The sequence below is a fragment of the Pogona vitticeps genome, chromosome 4, assembly GCF_051106095.1.
Source record: "Pogona vitticeps strain Pit_001003342236 chromosome 4, PviZW2.1, whole genome shotgun sequence".
NCBI lineage: Eukaryota > Metazoa > Chordata > Lepidosauria > Squamata > Agamidae > Pogona > Pogona vitticeps.
In genome coordinates this window covers 20819677-20838774 of record NC_135786.1, presented here as the reverse complement: position 1 = coordinate 20838774, position 19098 = coordinate 20819677, and the positions used below count along the sequence as shown (strand labels likewise).

The 19098-nt window shown below is 40.6% G+C and overlaps 1 protein-coding gene across 4 annotated transcripts in view; it reads right to left on the bottom strand.

Moving 5' to 3' along the window:
- The window catches only part of RIPOR3 (RIPOR family member 3), a 145979-nt gene that overhangs the window by 53848 nt on the left and 73033 nt on the right, over window positions 1–19098 (bottom strand). For 3 of the 4 annotated variants that reach the window (XR_013544479.1, XM_078392184.1, XM_020779503.3), the window contains one exon: window positions 8379–8513. Coding sequence is in view for 3 of the 4 variants with exons in the window: in XM_078392184.1 (XP_078248310.1) it covers window positions 8379–8479 (101 nt within the window). In the remaining variant the exon portion in view is untranslated. Of the gene's footprint in view, window positions 1–2872; window positions 2961–8378; window positions 8514–19098 lie in introns of those variants that run through there. The other variant, XM_072996853.2, reaches the window with a different exon arrangement.

Sequence of the window (19098 nt, the reverse complement as noted above, 5' to 3'; positions counted from 1 at the left end):
TTTCTTCTTTTGTTATTCTCTTCTATTTCTTTGCACTGGTTGTTGAAGTAGTTCTCTTTGTCTCTAGGTGACATTTGCTTAAAAAACACCCTACATTCAGGGTTCTGACCCTATTTCTGTAATATTTTACTGTTTATTTTATTTTATTTTATTTTATTTTATTTTATTTTATTTATCTATCTATCTATCTACCTATCTACCTATCTACCTATCTACCTATCTATCTATCTATCTATCTATCTATCTATCTATCTATCTATCTATCTATCTATCTATCTATCTATCTATCTATCTATACATACCCTGCCTATCTGGTCATTGCAACCACTCTAGGTGGCTTACAACATTAGTTGTGTGTCATCAGTCCTTCACAGTGTTTCCTCCAGCATCCATCTAGGTTTTTATTTTCTTTTTACTACAGGAATTGTCTTTTTGCATTGTTCTTTAACAATATCTCTGGTTCCAATGCACAATTCTTCTGGCTCATAATCAGTTGACTATAGTAATGGAAATCTGTTCCTTATGTGGATTTGAAATTAATCAGGAATGTTGTTTGAATTGTATTTTGTTACTACGAATCTTTTAGTGTTCTTTTTTAGCTTTACTCTAATGTTGGAATATTAAAAGTTCATGGTCAGTGCCACAACATGCTCCTGGTTTTGTTTTAGCTGAGAGAATTCTTTTGGGACAAGGAATATAGCTTCTCTATCTCCTGCTTCCAATTACATAGTCTATTTGATTTCTATATTGACCATGTGGTGATGTCCACATGTATAGCTGTCTGTTTGGTTGTTTGAAGAATGTATTTACAATAAACAGATTGCTTGCCTTGCAGAAGTTTATGCGTTGTTCTCTTGCTTCATTTCTTCCCCCCCCCCCCCCAGGCCAAATTTTCCAACTACATTTAGTTCTGCTTGATGCTGTTAAGGTGTTACATTCAATATGCCAGCAAGTTTGGAAAACCCAACAGTGGCCAGAGGACTGGAAAAGATCAGTCTACATCCCAATCCCAAAGAAGGGCAGTGCCAAAGAATGCTCCAACTACCGTACAATTGCACTCATTTCACACGCTAGCAAGGTTATGCTCAAAATCCTCCATGGTAGGCTTCAGCAGTATGTGGACTGAGAACTCCCAGAAGTACAAGCGGGTTCTGAAGGGGCAGAGGAACTAGAGACCAAATTGCTAACATGTGCTGGATTGTGGAGAAAGCCAGAGAGTTCCAGAAAAACATCTACTTCTGCTTCATTGACTATGCAAAAGCCTTTGACTGTGTGGACCACAGCAAACTATGGCAAGTCCTTAAAGAAATGGGAGTGCCTGATCACCTTATCTATCTACTGAGAAACCTATACGTGGGACAGGAAGCAAGAGTTAGAACTAGATATGGAACAACTGACTGGTTCAAAATTGAGAAAGGAGTACGACAAGGCTGTATATTGTCCCCCGGCTTATTTAACTTATATGCAGAATACATCATGCAGAAGGCTGGACTGGAGGAATCCCAAGCTAGAATCAAGATTGCCGGAAGAAATATCAACAATCTCAGATATGCAGATGATACCACTCTGATGGCAGAAAGTGAGGAGGAATTAAAGTACCTTGTAATAAGGCTGAAAGAGGAGAGCGCCAAAAATGGCCTGAAGCTCAACATCAAAAAAAACTAAGATCATGGCCACTGGTCCCATCTCCTCCTGGCAAATAGAAGGGGAAAATATGGAGGCAGTGACAGATTTTACTTTCTTGGGCTCCATGATCACTGCAGATGGTGACAGCAGCCATGAAATTAAAAGATGCCTGCTTCTTGGGAGGAAAGCGATGACAAACCTTGACAGCATCTTAAAAACCAGATACAAGTTTGAATAGTCAAAGCTACAGTTTTTCCTGTAGTGATATACAGAAGTGAGAGCTGGACAATAAGGAAGGCTGTCCGCTGAAGAATTGATGCTTTTGAATTGTGGTGCTGGAGGAAGCTCTTGAGAGTCCCCTGGACTGCAAGGAGAACAAACCTATCCATTCTAAATGAAACCAACTCTGGATGCTCACTGGAAGGACAGATTCTGAAGCTGAGGTTCCAATACCTTGGAGTTTAGAAGACCTGAGCAGGGCTGTTGAGGACAAGACTTTTTGGAAAATGCTCATTCGTAGATTCTCCATAAGTTGGAGGTGATTTTATGGCACATAGCAACAACATGAAGTGATCAAATAGGACTACTGCTAGGTCCAACTGACTAAATGCTGCTTCCAACACAACTCCAATGACTCTGATGCAGAAACACACCTATGATTCACATATGACAATAAGTGGATAAACAGATGCATCTACATCACTGTATGTAACCAGACTAATTGAACTGGCTACTTGTGGATAGAATTTATTTGTGCATTTGTTACCCTTTGGAGTTTAATTCAAGCTGGCTCAGGAGCAGTGAATTTGAAGCTTTTCACCTGAGGACAATTAATCCAAAAAATGAAAAGTCCAAATAAGGAGCCTGTGGCCACAATCGAATGCAGACATGTGCATGCTTTATCTTATTGCCTTTCAACAGGCTTAATCATGGACAATATTGTGTTAGATTGGGTCTTTTATGAGAATTTCAAGCCCAAAGCCTAAGGAGCGAACATTATTATAATAAATATTGCCCCAAAGTTATGCAGAAATCATTTTTAAAACACACATCTGTTTTCTGGAAACACTGAAGCTTAATTTTTACTGCAACCCAGCTGCTTTCCTAGTTAAGCAGTACTTGAAATTTGCAATCTCTATACATCCCCTCTCCAAGAAATACATAAAGAAACTATTGTGTGTGTATTTTTTTAAAGTGATTTACAGCTGAAAGTAACTGAATAACCTTGAGGGAAATGTAAACTCACTTCTTTTGTAGCATTCTTACTCTGCTGGAGGTGCTTTAGGCCTAGAAACAGCTGCTTAACTGTTTTCCCTGTTCGTGGCTTTCCTTATAAGAACTCCCACTACGCACTTCAGGTGCCAATCTGTTTATTCAATTGACCATTTGATTTTTAACTCCAGATCTAAGTCTACCCGCATATCAACTAAATGTTCTTCTGGCTGATTGGATGCTATGCAGGCTTTAGAATGGATATACATTGCTGGACATATTCTGGGGTATCTGAAGGAGACCCAGGATACCACTTTCTCCAAGATAACGTTTGCTTGGATACTGAGATTAGTCTCAAGTGGCCGAGTCTGAGTATTCCTAGCATCTAAAGCAAAAGCAGAGCAGGCAAACAGTGGCCCTCTGGATGATGTGGAACTGCAGTTCCCAGCAGCCCCTGCCAGTATTGTCAATAGCGAGGATAGCCAGGAGTTGCAGTCCACCAGTTAGAGACATATTTTGCTCACACCATATCTTTAAAAGGTGGATGTTTTGCAGTCACGGCATCTGATCTAGACAGAGTGTAGTTGCAGATTCCTGTTATCACTCTCCCCCCCCCAGTGGTGCAGTGGACCCAGGACTTGCAGAGTGAATGTCCTTTGATTTTCTAATTATCATGGACTATGACAGGGGTGTCTAACCTTTCACCTTCCCTGGGCCACATTAGAAGATGAAAATTTGGTTTGGGCCGCACATAAATTTGGTTTGGGCCGCATGGGGGGCAGCCCTAGCCGTCCTCTGCAGCCCCGCTCCAAGCGTGCTTACTGGCAGCTGCGATCTCAGACAGCAGAGGCTGCCAGCTTCGATTCTGGTGGCTTTATAGGGCCAGGAGGGGATCCACCTATTGACAGGGACAGCGCAATGCACTCACTCAGCCCCCCTCTCCCCTCCACTCCTTCCTTCCCTCTCTCCCCCCTACCGTTGTGATGTGCCCCGGCTGCATTCCAGCCGCAAGCGCCGGCAGTGTAACTTGAAACTTTGGAATTTCTTTAAAAATAAAAAATTGCACTGGACCGCATTACGAGCTGACCTGGGCCGCATGTGGCCCGCGGTCCGCGGGCTGGACAAGCCTGGACTATGACATCATCCACCCACCTCCTCAGGCTTCCCTGTCCCTTATGAGCTTACCACTATTCTTCACAGTAGTGGTGGGGAAATGCATTTTCTCAGGGAATAATATATTGTCAGATAACTAGTTTGGTCTTGAATAGGTAATTAAGAATAGGTAATTGTTACTTTTACAAAAGACAGGTTCATGGTTTGTTGATACCAATCTAATTACCTACACTTTTTTTACTCTCTTTGAAACTGGCTGGCTGTGTGGGCTGTCATAATGAGCATTTGCACTGTCAGATTCACAGATACACCAATATCATCCCTAATTTATTTTTCAATCAGTCATGAAAGTCAGGTGCATTTCAGATACGAATATTGAAACCCTGTTGCACAACTCAATGTGCACAACAAAAACTACATCAGCAGTGGCAGGAAATCACCACTGATTAAAGGCTCTCTGATGATTTCTGGGTATGTGTGACTAGCACACAATGTGATGAAGTTCTATGCACCCTGAAATTGCCAAGGGAAGCCTTTAATAAGCAGCAGCTTGCCATTGTGCATGCAGAGATGCGCATCAGGATTTCAGCCTATGTTCATGGACAGCATTACCCATGGAATTCCATGGCCAATAGCATTTAAATTATCCCTATCCACTACACTACCCTAGTTCTCCTTTCCAGGGGAGAAAATCCTGTTGAATTTACTGGGACTTATTGTCAAGTAAATATGCATATGATCTGACGGCAAGAATCCAAACGTTCATGTATTTTATTGACATGACAGGAAAAACTAGATGATACAATTAGTGTATCATGAGAAGTGAAGCTCCATTAAAAGGGGAAAAGATGAGCTTACTTTAGCCTGCAGTTTGCAAATTAGCTTGCTTGTTGCTTAGTGGCTGATCAATAGAAGATCAACACAGCTGTATTTGCATATCTGATTTCTCAGGTTTGGAACTTTGAAGGAGTTTTTTGCACGTCTAAAGGAAATATGCCTTTTCTTTATGTGTAATTTGATTTATTAATTAATTAATTACTTTTAATTACTTATAATTAATCAATTCATTATCTATTAATTTTAAGGGTTGCTTCAGATGCATCCTTTCCTCTAGGGTTCTTTGGACTGGCTTCTCATAATGCTCTGAAACTGATATTGTTTTGTACAGCAGTTTCATTCCCCTTCATTTTTATACAGATAAGCCAGTATCTATTGAACAAGTACAAGCACAGAAAAGAACCGCAAGCACCCTGCCAGGCTTCTGCTTACATCTTCTGCTTAAGTTTTCTGCTACCCTGCTACATATTCTACCACAGTAGTTCTGCATGTTATAGTTTTCAAATTATTTGAAGCTTTACATCCCATTAGTCGATTACTGTTGGGGGGATTGTTAAAATTGGACACAAAAAATTGTATACAAATTTCCTCCCAGATTTCCTCCCAGATTATGCCTTTTAAACATCTAAATTTGTGGACTGAGATGAAGGACAAAGTTTCTCATAGGATCTTTGCTGTGATGTTACATGAACTTGATACAGTGATATGGAGTATGAGGCGATTGTATAGCTTGATCTTTTGCAGGTGGGGGGCACACAAAATCAGCAAACAAATTAGGTTGATGAGGTTAACAATATATGCAATTTTCCACCCCAACTGCAAGACTGAGGCTGCAATCCAGTGGACACTTTTCTTCTCAATGTCCCACTGGAGTTTTTCTCTTAGCAGTTAAGCATATAATGAAACATGCATCTGAAACATGCCAGTCATTTACTGCAAACAGGTTTTGGAGCTTACCAAGTTCTTGCTTCCTCCAACACAATGAAAAGAAGAAGAAGCAACCAGCATGATAAATGAAACCACCAGTCTCATTTGATTTCAGGAGCTAAGCAAGGCCAGACCTAATAAGTAATTTGATGGGAGACCACCAGGGAATACTATGGATCAGGTAGGAATTTTTTTAAAAAAAATCTTACCTAGAACCCTGGAAAGCTGCACAGTTGATAATAGTGGCTGAGATGAATCAATGGTCTGATTTTCTTTATTTATATAAAGATATAAAATTATGAAATATAGGTACAATTCAAACACATTAAAATGTTAAGACAATTAGACTAGTTTTGAGCAGAAGTGGTCAATAGTGTTATATCAGCCATTTGCTGGATCCTTTTTAAACACATAATGGGGCATAAGTTGCATGAAAATAAGTGCTGCATTCATTGAATTTCTCTGCAGAGAAAAATTGTCCTGCATCCAAGTAACCTCATTTTACTTTATTATTCTTCGATCTTCCTACTTAGTTTTCAGATTTTATTAGGTGTTTTCCAGATGGTCCAGCTAGAGTCTTGTCCTAGTGGGGAGACACTTTTCAGCATTCATCCATTCAGCAAGGGGTGTTGTTTTTGCTCTCCATGGGTTTAGCTTAGCCTCTTCTGATTTAATACTTAGAGCTTGAGATGTGCACAGTTTTAGCTGTCATCTAAAGAGGTTGGTGTCCTTGAAGTGATGGATTTGGTGTTGTATTGCCTTATTTCATTCATTATTTGCTAACACCTCGATGTACTTCTAGAGAGGCAATAGACTTTTTCAATGAAGGTTGGTTTCAAGCAGCTAGTAATAATTCTGCATGATTCATTGAGAGCTACACCCAGTTGTTTGCCATACAATGATTTACAGTCCGACACTAGCATATTCTGCTGTGAAGTAGCACAGGAACGAAGTTGTTGTTCTTAATGTTTATGAGTGTGCACCCCAGTCTCACCCAACCAGTTCTGAACTGATTTCATGGCTGATATCTTGTTGCTTAATGTTGTAAGTCACACTAGAATAGTCCCATTGAATCAGTGGAGAACTGTCAGCTTCTCACCAAATTTAAGTAGAGTAGAGTGATTGGAATCAAGGGAATATATGAAGGTACTGACTCACCATATCTCCCCCCCCCCCCGATTCAGTGGGCCTACTCAGGTGTGACTTACTATACTAAGCAACAGGATTTCAGCCAGTATAAGGCAGTTTCTTATGTTCCTATGAACTGATAGGCTGTTAATGCCAGAAACAGTTGCCTTCTGTTTCCTCTTTCACATAGGTACCTTCCAGTATTATCAGAAAACGAGAGTGAAAATAAATTGGTAACATGGTGTAGCAGGCCATAACAATTCAAATGGATGAAAATGAATTGGTAACATTAAAACACATTGGGACTTTCATCCACGTATATACACCACAAGAACGTGATGTGTTACGGCAAAGGCATGGAAAGTATCATTAAAAATGGGTAACATTTCCCACGTTGACTTCAGCCACAGTCTCTTTAAAAAAACACTCTTAAACCTTTATCCCTCTCCAACTCTAAAAAAGGAGGTCTATGAAACTGGACGTGAACTTCCAACTAATTCCTCTTTTCTTTCGAAGGGGTAGAAAATTGGCCCCACGGGCTAGAATGTATGTGTGCATGTGTGTGGCATTATTTATTTCATTTGATTTCTATCCTACCTTTTTTCACAGTGCGGGGACCAAAAGGGTGGTAGTAACTTTAAAAAAAATTAAACAGATTAAAATTAAATTAAAACAGGAGATCAGCAGTGGGATGATGTACAATGCTTCCTCTAATATAGCTATTAGAAAATTGATACCACTTTACCACCTGAGTGTACCTGAACTAGTACAAGCAGAGTCAGGTTTTGTTAGCATTTGCATGAGTGACCACCAGGGAATACCAAGGATCCAGGTAGGTCCCAGAAAGAACCTTGCCTGAAACTCTGGAGAGATGCTGCCAGTCAGAGCTGCCAGTACAGTGGGGTCTTGACTTGAGAACTTAATTCGTATTGGAAGGCGATTCTCAAGTCAAAAAGTTCTCAGGTCAAATCTGCATTTCCCATAGGAATGCATTGAGAACCATTTGATCCGTATCTGCTCTTTTCCGTCCGTAGAAACTAATGGGAAGCTGCTATTCTGCCTTCGACCACTAGAGGGGGATATTTTGTTTCTTTTTTTCTTAGGTCAGGAAAGGTTCAGGGAAGGCAGGGAAAATACAGTCCAGGCAGTACCAGGCAGTCTGAAGACTCCCAATCCACTCTCTAAACACTGGGAGGAGTGAGGAAGCAGACAGGCACCCTTTTCACTGGCCAACAGTTAACTGAAAGTTCAAATTTTGCACTTTCCCTGCCTCCCATGTGTTTTTTTTCCAGTTCTTAACTCAAATCTAAGTACTTAAGTCAAGTCAATATTTTCCTATGAGAGCGGTTCTTAAGTCAAAATGTTCTTAACTCAAGCCGTTCTTAAGTCAAGACCCCACTGTACTGAGCAAGATTGACCAACAATCTGACATCATATATGGTTGCTTTTGATTTTTGTATGCAACAACAAGAAATAAATGAAAGGGAGGAAGAGAAGTTAAAAGGTAACTTGTTGCCTATCAATGCATGACTTACGTCAACTTCCGGTTGTGAGTGTTGCTAAATCCAGCAAAGGAGCAGCTCCTGCTGATTCTTCCGCCATTGGCTGGAGAGACAAATGTCAGTTTCACGGACATGGTTCCTGGTTAACAGGCGTGCTCACTCTAGAAACTATAGGAAAAACGAGATACATAAACAGATAAGACAGGAATTATGTGACCGTCAAAAGTATGATAAAACTGATATTTTAGATTTCCTTAAAGCGGCTGAACAGCAGCTTCCGTTTAGTACAATGCAACCAGTCGTGCACTGCCTCACATCAGAATTTAGATAATTATTCACAAACTGTAAATTGGGCCTGTTATAAATTAATTGTGCAGTGTTTTGAAAATAAACTTTTGCTTACTGCAATGTCAAACAAATTCTCTACATTGTGCTGCTATGTGTTGTCAAGTCAACTCCAACCTACGGCAACCTTGGTGGGCTGCCACATTCTAAGGTGTGTAAGATAATTAATGGTTTTACCAGTCCTTTCTTTCAGAACCTGGAACTCGTCTTGTCATATGCTTAAAGAGCAAAGATCAGGAACCTTATCCTGCTGGCAAGATGAAGATCGTATTGTTAGATGGGGACCCTGATCATTTAGGGGGCCTTTGGCCTGATCTAGATGTGGATACTCTCCTCCTGAAAGAGCATGTTGATAATCTGGATGTGCATCCGGACCTGGCCCTTTTGATGGAGAAACAGATCTCAGCTGTAGCCAAGTCTGCCTTTTTTACATTTTAGATTGCAGACCTGTGACTCTGCCAAGACAGGAAGTCTCTGTTAACACTAGTTCACATATTGGTAATATCAAGGATTGACTATTGCAATGCTCTCTATGTGGGGGTACCCTTGAAGGCAGTAAGGAAGCTGCAGCAAAAACAAAATACAGCAGCCAGGATGATCTCAGAGACTTCAAGATATGATCATATTGCCCTTGTGCTAGCTTGCCTGCACTGGCTGCCAGTTTGCTTCCATGCCAAATTAAAGGTACTCATGTTGACCTATAAACAGTTTGGGACCTCTCTACATATTTGTACAAGTGTCACTAAGATAAACGTCCAGTGCCACTTGTACCTCTCAGGCAGGAACGCTGCATGTGGCTACAGTATGCTATGGGAGGCCAAGAAGTCTTCAGCTAGGAGCCAGACCTTCTCTGTGGTACCCACCTCCTTGTGGAATGCTCTGCCCATGGACATATGTCACACCCCTTCCCTCCTAACATTCAGAATGCACATTAAAACATTGCTCTTCAGGGAGGCATTTCAGGATATCCTCTCTTTATAACTACTTGTTACTTATTCATATATTTAGCTATATTTTCTAGTTTGTATCTTGTTCATTGCCACCATCTTGAGTGATTATCAGTATGGTTCTTATATTTTATAGTTTTATATTTATGGGTTGTGTATGGTGTGGTTGTGTCTTTAATGTTTATTTCACTGTTGGAAACTGCCCAGAGTAGTGCAAATGCCACTAGATGGAGTAGTAAAGAAATATATCAAACAGGCAAACAAATATCACTTCTTCAAGATACATTAACTATTTTCAAACATTTGGGAAAAGTTGCTTTTGGAGTGGGGTTCCAACTGCCTGAATCTATGGACATGCTGCTGGAGTATTGTGGAAATTGTGATTCAATCGACTGACTTTTCCATCTCTATTTTCTAATTAATGAGGGTGGAGACATTTGCTCTTTGAACCCTGTAAACCCATACTAGTATATACTTATTGAGATGGGGAGAGGTAAAAGGGAAGTAGTAAGGCTGTTACTCCCTATTGAAAAGCTCTCTTTTCCTCCTGCTATTATCGTTAAAAGTGTGCCACTGGGAGCATACTGCAAAGTTTGGCCATGCTTTGACTCGTGCAACTGTACTTCCTCCAGATTTTCCATAGTCCTCTTACAAGAAAAGGGTAGTCTGCTAAAACCATTTTCTGTAATAGCGGCCTTCCCCAGAACAAACAACCCCTTTAAACAGACTCCATTTTATCAGTAATTGTGTTGGCTAATCTCTTTTGCAAGCTGTAATTATACTGTCACTATGCTGCCCCAGGGATCAAGAGGCAGACTGATGGATTGATTTTTATCTTACCCCCACATCCACATCCTGTCTGGCCACCATTTTATCCTCATGACTGTGAGGCAGAAACATAAGGGTGGGTGGTACCTTTTATTGGACCACTATAGAATCCTACACATTGCAAACTTGTGTGGAGAAAACACAGCTTTCTTAGGTTCATCACAACCCCTTCACAGATAGTGCCCCCAAAAAAGTTGTAGACAAGAGTCCAAAAACTGATATCACATATCTGAGATGTGTAATCTAACCCTTTATGTGAAGCAGGTGAGGCTTAAAGACTGCAACTGACCTAAGGGAGCTTCAAATACCTTCATGGCTTTTTCTCTGTTACTCACAAAAGGGAATATGTGCCCTTCCAAATATTACTGAACTGGAGTTTCCATAATCACTCATTGGTGGATATGCTGGTTTGGGCAGATATGAGAAAGAACCTCATCAGCTTTAGCACCACAGTTGTGGACTCTGGATAGCTCAGTGGTTTGGGTACCTGACTGTAGAGCCAAAGGTGGGAGTTTGATTCCCCACTGTGCCTTGATTTTACCCTATATTACATATATATCAATAATTTTAAATACAGCAGCACTCTAAATTTAAAGAGAGAAGGGGACTGAATGATCCATATGGTCCCTTCCAACTCTGCAGTTCTAAGATGATTATGAAGATGATCCACCCTGCTCTTGCAGCCACACTGATCTTTGCCAAATCTGGTTTTCCACCTGAGCATTCAGCAGCTAGGGAGAAGTGTTGTGATTGCCAATCCTTTAGTTTGCAGGATTTTGTTTTCTTTGAATTGTTAATTTGCCTTAAAGTGTTTCAGAATGCTTCCAATTTTTTTTGAAGAATTTGGATGGTTTTTTACTCATTTAATGTGATTTTATTTATGATCTTCCACCCTGAGTTTTGTCAATTATAGTGGCAGCTAGGAAAAAAAGGAAATTGCTAAAATAGCAAGGAATCTGTCATGGAAATCCATGCTTGACGTACAACAAAATCCATATCATGATTATTGCAGTCCCTTGTGAAGAATCAGAGGAAAGTTAAAAAGACAAGGATAAACCTAGAAATTAAATCCCACAAGGAAAATGAAAGGAATTGGAAATATTTAACCTTGAAATGGAGGGTTTAGGAGGCCTGCACAAAATGTTACAATCCTCACATGCAACTGCTGATCCTCATTGGAATAGCTGCAATGTTTAGAGTATGAGTCACGCTACCGATGGCTGTCACCAGACAGAGCAATGATCCTCAGCCTGGTATACTCTAAATAACTTAGACAGCAGGTAACATCAGCCCCGGCTAACATTAAAGTGAAAGATTAGGGTCATTGAAGTCCAAATCATCTAGAGGACATGTTATCGGGAAGCGATGATACAGAGTTTTCATACCCTTCCCTGCTACTACTGGTAGTAAAATGTGGACTTATACTAGGAATCTAACAGCAGAATAATCTCCCTTGCTATAAGAGACCATTACAGTAGTTATCTAGCCCAGGATTTTCTGCTTTGTCAGACAATAGTTATTTGGAGCCCCTAAAGAAAGTTCTTTCCCATCACCTGATCCTTTGGAAGTCCTGACAATTCAATCTGGAACTATCTGTATGCAAACCATGGGCTAAATCCAATTGTCAGTCTTCCAAAGTTTATTGCAGCCATATGACCTGTTTAAAAAAAATCCAATTGTTCATCGAAACTGGGGCACACTCACTGAATCAATGGGCCATGTGTAAGTGTTGACTTAACAATTCCTATTCATTCAACAGGTCTCCTATAGTTGGGAATAACAATTGGAGCCCCACGTGCCTCATTAATGAAGCAAACCAAGTTGGAAGAGCTTCTCTATCAATTATAGCTGGGCTATATACACTGCACAGCATAGTTGTCATATAGACATAACTGCGTTTCCTATCTGTAGTCCAATTCTCACAATTTGCCCTACTACCCTATTACATGGCTGCATGTTTACTTGCATCAACACAGCCACTGCTGATACTGCTAAATGTATTCCAGGCCCCGAGCATGTTTCATTTTTGGGCAAACGTTCAGCTGCTAGAAGCTAGTATTGCTAGCAAAAACAGAACTGCCTGCCTCTCTTACAATTTTCAATCAATGGCCCAGCTGTCGAGAGAAAAAAAGAGGTGAAGTCAGACTATTCATCCCTTCCTCTCCCTCTCACCCTCCCCTCATCAGCCTGGCAGTTCTTTGCATAATTTTTTTTAACTGGATCAACACAAATTAGCTTGCACAGGCCGTCACAGTTACACAGCCCTCTTGTTTATTTTATCCAGAACTTGCCCAATATTGCTTTAATACCCCTATGATCGAAATCTCAGTCACTGCTAGCATTTTACTCCGAAAGCACAACATCATCACCACACAATTAATGAATCTAACTCAAGTCATGTTGGCTTCCCCCAAATTGCTGGCTTTCCTTTGACTTTTCTTCTTCTGTTTCCCATCATTAATCTGCTCCCTTTTGTTCCTTGAGGCAATATGCTTTCCCAGGTCTAGATGTGTGCTATATTTGGACCACTGGGTTAGCATTTCACAAAAGTCACCAACATAGATATGCAGTGAATAGAAGGCAAGGACAATTATTTCTGTACACATACAATCAAACAGCATAAAGACCAGCTCTAAAGATTTCCCTTTAAAAAGAAAGAAAAAGAAAATAGGGAGAGAAAAAAATAAAAACAAAAGGTAAAGGGGCAGCCGGATTCCTCTCATTCATTCAGGCAATGCGCATACTCACTCACATCCAGAACAACATTTCTTTAGACTCCAGACAAGGCGTAGAAGTTATCTCCCTCTGAGATACAAATTAACTGCAAAAATGAGTGTACTTTTTTTCCCTAGAGTAAACGGAGGTGCAGGGAGCCTAATCAGGTTCAGGGCCCTGACAAGGAGCATAAAAATCTTCAATCCTCTCCTCTCAGCACACTACCATTGAAAACCTGAGCAAACTTCCTCATGCTTGCTCTTTGACTTAGGAGGTCTGCATGGGTATCAGAACTGCTCTGAATGCACATGGACAGACATATGCTCTGTGTTCTGACAGCAGAGGCAAGCAAATTTCTAGTCCTGTTCGAAATCTTCAAATTTCCAAGTGATGAATTTTCTATACCCTGTATGTTTCCTTAGACTGTTTTTGTCAGCAGCCATTCAATTAATTCCTAGCTCTCAAAAGAATGATATGAAAATAGTTTAAGGAGATTGTGGCTATTCTTTTCATAGCATAGGAGAAGCAATTATCTGCTCTTACAGGCAAACTATACCCAGTGTGAAGTAATGGACAGAGTGATGGATTAGGACTCAGGAGCCCCGAGTTTGAATCCCCACTTGGCCATGGAAACTTAATGGGGGTGTGGCACTGATAAAATTGCCTTTGAAACGTCACACCTTGAAAGCTTTATTAGGGTTGCTACAGGTCATTTCTGACTTGATGGCACACAACAATAATAAATGGGCAAACGACATGTAAGACGGTCAAAAGCCCCAGCAATTTTAAAAAGTGTTTTTCCCCCCCTCCATATCTGCTTTAGTGCCATAGAAACAAACATGGAAAACAGAGAAGCCCTTTGACAATGTGGCCAGATAGCTAGTACTCAAATTTAAAAAAACTGTGACAAGTGTAGGTATTCCACCATCATCCTTGGGAGACTGCAATGCCAATCTGACTGGCATTGTAAGAGTGGCAGCAGATGAGGAGGGCATATTTAACCCTTTCCTTACAGACTGTGTTTGGAATAGGGATGGCTTATCCCAGCTTTTTCTCTTCAGGGAGACACAAGAATGGAGAAATACTGTAGTTTTAATCCACAGGGAAAGGGCTAAGCATTCCTTCACATCTTCCATTTTTCTAATCAAATCAGCAGCTTCTTGGGCTGATTTTCATTAATAATACCAGAAATCAGTGCTTTGTTAGACACATTTGTGTATAATGAATGGTCTTCACCAAGAGCACTCAGCTGAGTAATGGGGAAAAGGGAATGAGCTCTGATGCTCAGCAACACCAATAGATAATCTAATTGGCAGCCAACGGAAGTGACCTGGCCAGTGGGACATCCCTGTGAGATCCCCAAGCCAACTCCATAAAACATGGTGCAAATTGTTCTGTTGTCCAGTCTCACAACTGAAGTAAATAAGCCACTTAATTTTAAAAGGCCTTTGCATAACAAGCAATTAAAAATAATAATGATGATGAAACTCTTGGCCTTGTGGTTATTGCCCCCATAACTCCAGATGTGCAGAGAACTGATGAATTCCTGAGGCCTCTCATTTATTCCCTGGCCTGGGAATCTTCTCAGAATCAACATTAAACAGTTGTTAGCAAGTATGTTTTGCTGCTATAAGAGTGCAGAAGGAGGTCATTGCTCTCTTGCTAAGCTTGAAAGAATGCTTTCAGGCCACTTCTAAGATGCTCAGAGGATTGCCAGGCTGTGCTACTCACATGATTTACAAACAAAAAGGGGTGAACTGATGCTCCTGAGTTCTCCTATAATTTAACTGTAATTTAAAGATGAAAATAGTTGTGTGGTTTTTTATATTATTATTATTGCTGAAAGAAATTTGAAACAGGGAATGTTGCCACCAGCATTTACCTATGTTCCATTGTTGCCCCTCCATAAATAGTTTTGCTGGTTTTCTACCATTTTAAAAACCTGCAGAGTGCATACCAATTTGTCTAGAGCGGAGCAAAAGGAAAGTATGTGTACACTGGAACAAGTGTTGATGAATTTCTCAGAACTCTTTTGACCCGCTTTAAAACATATTGACTATTTCCAGTTTCATTTGCTTTCAGCTCCATTCTCCAGGCTGGCTGCTATGGGTTTCTTCTAACACCAGTGCTCCAAGGTGGATAACGGGAGTGAAATAAGGACCCCATACTAGATTGGGATCAGATGCAATTCCTATCATCCCTGCCCACAAACTGGCTGGGGCTGTTGCAAACTGCAGCATTCAGGGACACCATATGTTATTTACCCCTGCACACTACATCCTTTTAGAGCTTTTTTTAAAAAAATAAAAACTTAGCATAAGGTATTTATAAGGTATTAAAGGGCAAAGAATAGATATTACACTATACTGAAGTCTTCAACTTTGATTCCTCTACTGTGAGCTCAAAGCTCATCTTTTACCAAGAGAGAAAAAGACCGCACACATTGTTGGCTTTTTCAACATGCTTTCCTTATGGTGTTCCCTCAGCTCCCAGTGCTAGCATAGAAAATGTAGTGCAAAGAGCAAGAAATTGGAGATGCACCTATGCAACTCAGAGGATCCCAGAGAGAGGCTACTAATGGGATGTGTGTGGAGCAGAGAAGCATGATGCTGTCAATTCAGGCCTGTTTGTAGGATAAGATGGCTTTCCTTGACAGAAGTGCAGAAACATATTACAACTGCTCCTAATTAAATAAGAATCTGGCCTCCATTCAAATGCATTTCTCTCTCCAAAGTAAGAGTTTGGAAGAAGACCTCCAAGGATGTGTGGCTGAAATTCATCAGCAATGTTCAATTGGCTGGAGCCAGCTGAGCCGAATCCTGAAAGCATTTACCTTTTCCTGGGCTAATCCTGTTCCTCTACTGGGGGGGGGGGGGGTGTCCAAACCTTTCAGAATGAACTGAATAGAGGTTATTCAGTTCATTATTCATTCATTCCAGAAGGAAATGTGGGGAGAAACAAATGGATGCAAATGGGATGCCATTACATGGTCCTTTGAGGGATTCGCTTTCTCAAACAGGGGCAAGCAGAGCAGTTTTTGGCAGTGCACCATGTTATTCTCTTTCCCAGGACCCTGGATGATGCATCATTCCAAGGCACTGTGGGGAAAAAATTGGCAGGAGTCACAACAAATGGTAGCATAGCCTTTTTTTTCTCTCCCACAATGCCCTCTAAATAATTCAACAGCCAGGGCATTGTGGGTAAAATAACATAGTAGCCACCAGAAACATTCACCAAAAATAAACATTGAAGGAAAAAACTTAACTACTTGACAATGGCATAACATAATGAATACAATTCTGAGAAATAAATCTGTGGTCCTCAGAGAAAGTGAGGACCATGTTGGTTGGAGCGTTCTGCTAGTCAAAAAAAGTAATTTTTTAACAGCCTGGTCTTTGTAGTCTATATATGGTCTGTGTGATGTATGTATAAAACATCACATATGTTTTATAGTCTATATATGGTCTGTGTGATGTGTATAAAACAGACTGGGGAGAACAATTGAACAGGACACTTGACGCTTCCCTCCTCACAGTCACAACCTGCTGGCCTGTTTTCTTCTAGAGTCTTCTCCCACTTTATTATCTTCTCTTTTCAAAACTGGAAGAGGCATGCCTGATCCATCATACAGCACCACACTGCTCTGCAGTTCTCAGAGATGAGAAAGAAAGAATAGTTGCTGTGACAGCAGTATGTACTTGTCCTTTGTCAGCTATTTAAAATCATCATCATCATCACGGACAATAGCACAATATCATACAAGTAGAGCCTGGAAAAGTTACTTCTTTGGACCATAGCCAGAATTGCAGAGATATGAGGACTATAATCTAAAAAGTAATTTTTCTCATCTCTGCACATTCTGGAGCTTGTAAAAGTCAATTTTTAACTACCACTCTCAGAATCCCCCAAATCAGCTTAGCCATTAGCTAGCTTGAGTGCTGGATCATGGGAATCATGGTTCAATCAAAACAGTAAATTTCACAAAGTGTTGGCTGTAAAATGAAGAGTGTATGTATGAATGGTTTATGCAGTAACTCTCTTCTATACCACCCCAGCTCCACCAGAAACAAACCTTGGAATGTTCCAAATTTAGTTAAGGCAACTTGGTTAATATAGAAAGTAAAGAGGATTTTACCAGACCCACTCCAAATAGATATGTAGACACATACAAAAATACTTATTACAGAAGTAAGACAGGAAAATATCTGTGTTCAGTTTCATGGCCAACCCAGCATCTTGGGTGAAAAGCCCAGGACCTCATTCAGCCTCCCTATGCCCATGCCACAATGTACACTCCAAAGCCTCCGTGGTACACTTTAGCCTTTCAACATCAGTAAGTACCACCTTTGGATATACCCCATAGGAGAAGCTTGAGCCTCCAATCTACATAATTGAATTTGATGTCCTTGTTCAAAATACTATAAACCAGTCTTCTCCAATCAGATGGTGCCTAGATCTGACCCACTGTAGCTCCAAACAGCATCATTCTACCCATCTTTCTTTGTCTATAATAAGCCCATCAATACAAAGCCTTTCCAGAGCATGCAAAAATTTCTTTTGGGCTATCACTTCTAAAATCCTTAGGTGGCCACAATGCGTGGAGATTTCTGGGAGATACAGCCTCCCCCCCCCAACAGGTAAGTTTCCCAAGCACTCAATCTGAGCTCTTGTACTGATCATGGTAATGAGAAAGACAACAACAGCAACCAAAAGTCCTAAAACAACAACAGGTAAGCTCCGCTACAGCATAACAGCATTTGTATTTTCTTGAATGCTTCTGATCTTTTCTGATTTTGGCTGCTAGGCTAGGCTAGCCTGAGTTAGGACTTGAATAGAAGACTACCAGAACGATCTCCAGGTAGAAAAGAATTCTGCCTGAAACCCTGGAGTGCTGCTACCAATCAGAGCTGACAATACAGAGCTACATGGAGCAGAGGCCTGACTCGCGCTAACGCAGCTTCCTCTTTTCCCAGTAATTATATGTATGCCCAAATTTCTCCACATACTAGCCCTATAATTGGTCATTTCTTGGATTAATTGGTTAAATATTTTACAAGGAAATGATGATGTTTTAGCCTAGTTCCAGACAGCTTTCAATGATGTTTTCCCTTGAACTGTGATAATATTTACTTAAGTTTGGTAAACTACCTCAGAGCAGAAAAAAACATGAACACATTCTCAAAGGCAATAATATTGCCAGATGTCCAGGACTAACCTAGACAGTACAGGAACTGCTTTGTCCCAAAGACAGAACTGCCTTCTTCTTGGGGCTTGGAAGCAGCAAACCCAGGATCAATGAAGAGTGATGCATGCTCTCATTCGCTGATGTCATGAGGATTGCAGTACTTGTCACACACTGCGAGATTGCAGCCATCAGCAGCAGCAGCAGCATTATTCACTCAAGTATTGAGAGATTTATATCCCGCCCTGCCATAGGGAAATGAGTAGTCTTCCACTATTTCTTTGTCATGCACCCTTTTAAAAAAATAACCATGTGTCTCTGTGCATGCATATGTGTGTGCATGCATTTTCTACATGCATATGCACATCCAGCCATACAATTAGACAAAGTGAGGGTTTGGGCTATAATGGAATAAAAGTAGTTAGCAAATTGTATGTCATTTACCTTTGTTTCCCTTTGTGTTTTTACTACTACATGTCGAGATACATACACAGGAATTTTCTACCTCAAGTGCCAAAATAACTTGGCTGGCTTGTTGTATTAGCACCTGAGAGGCTTGTGGGTCATCTCTGCTTCAGGCAGCAAAATGTCTTGGGCCAGCTCTCTCGCTCTCGCTCTGTGTGTGTGTGTGTGTGTGTCCACGTCCATTCGTGTATGTGCACACACGTGTGCATGCATGTGTGCAAGTGTAACTGTTCATTGGAGTTTGAGAAGATGTCTTTTGTTAAAGTGCAAA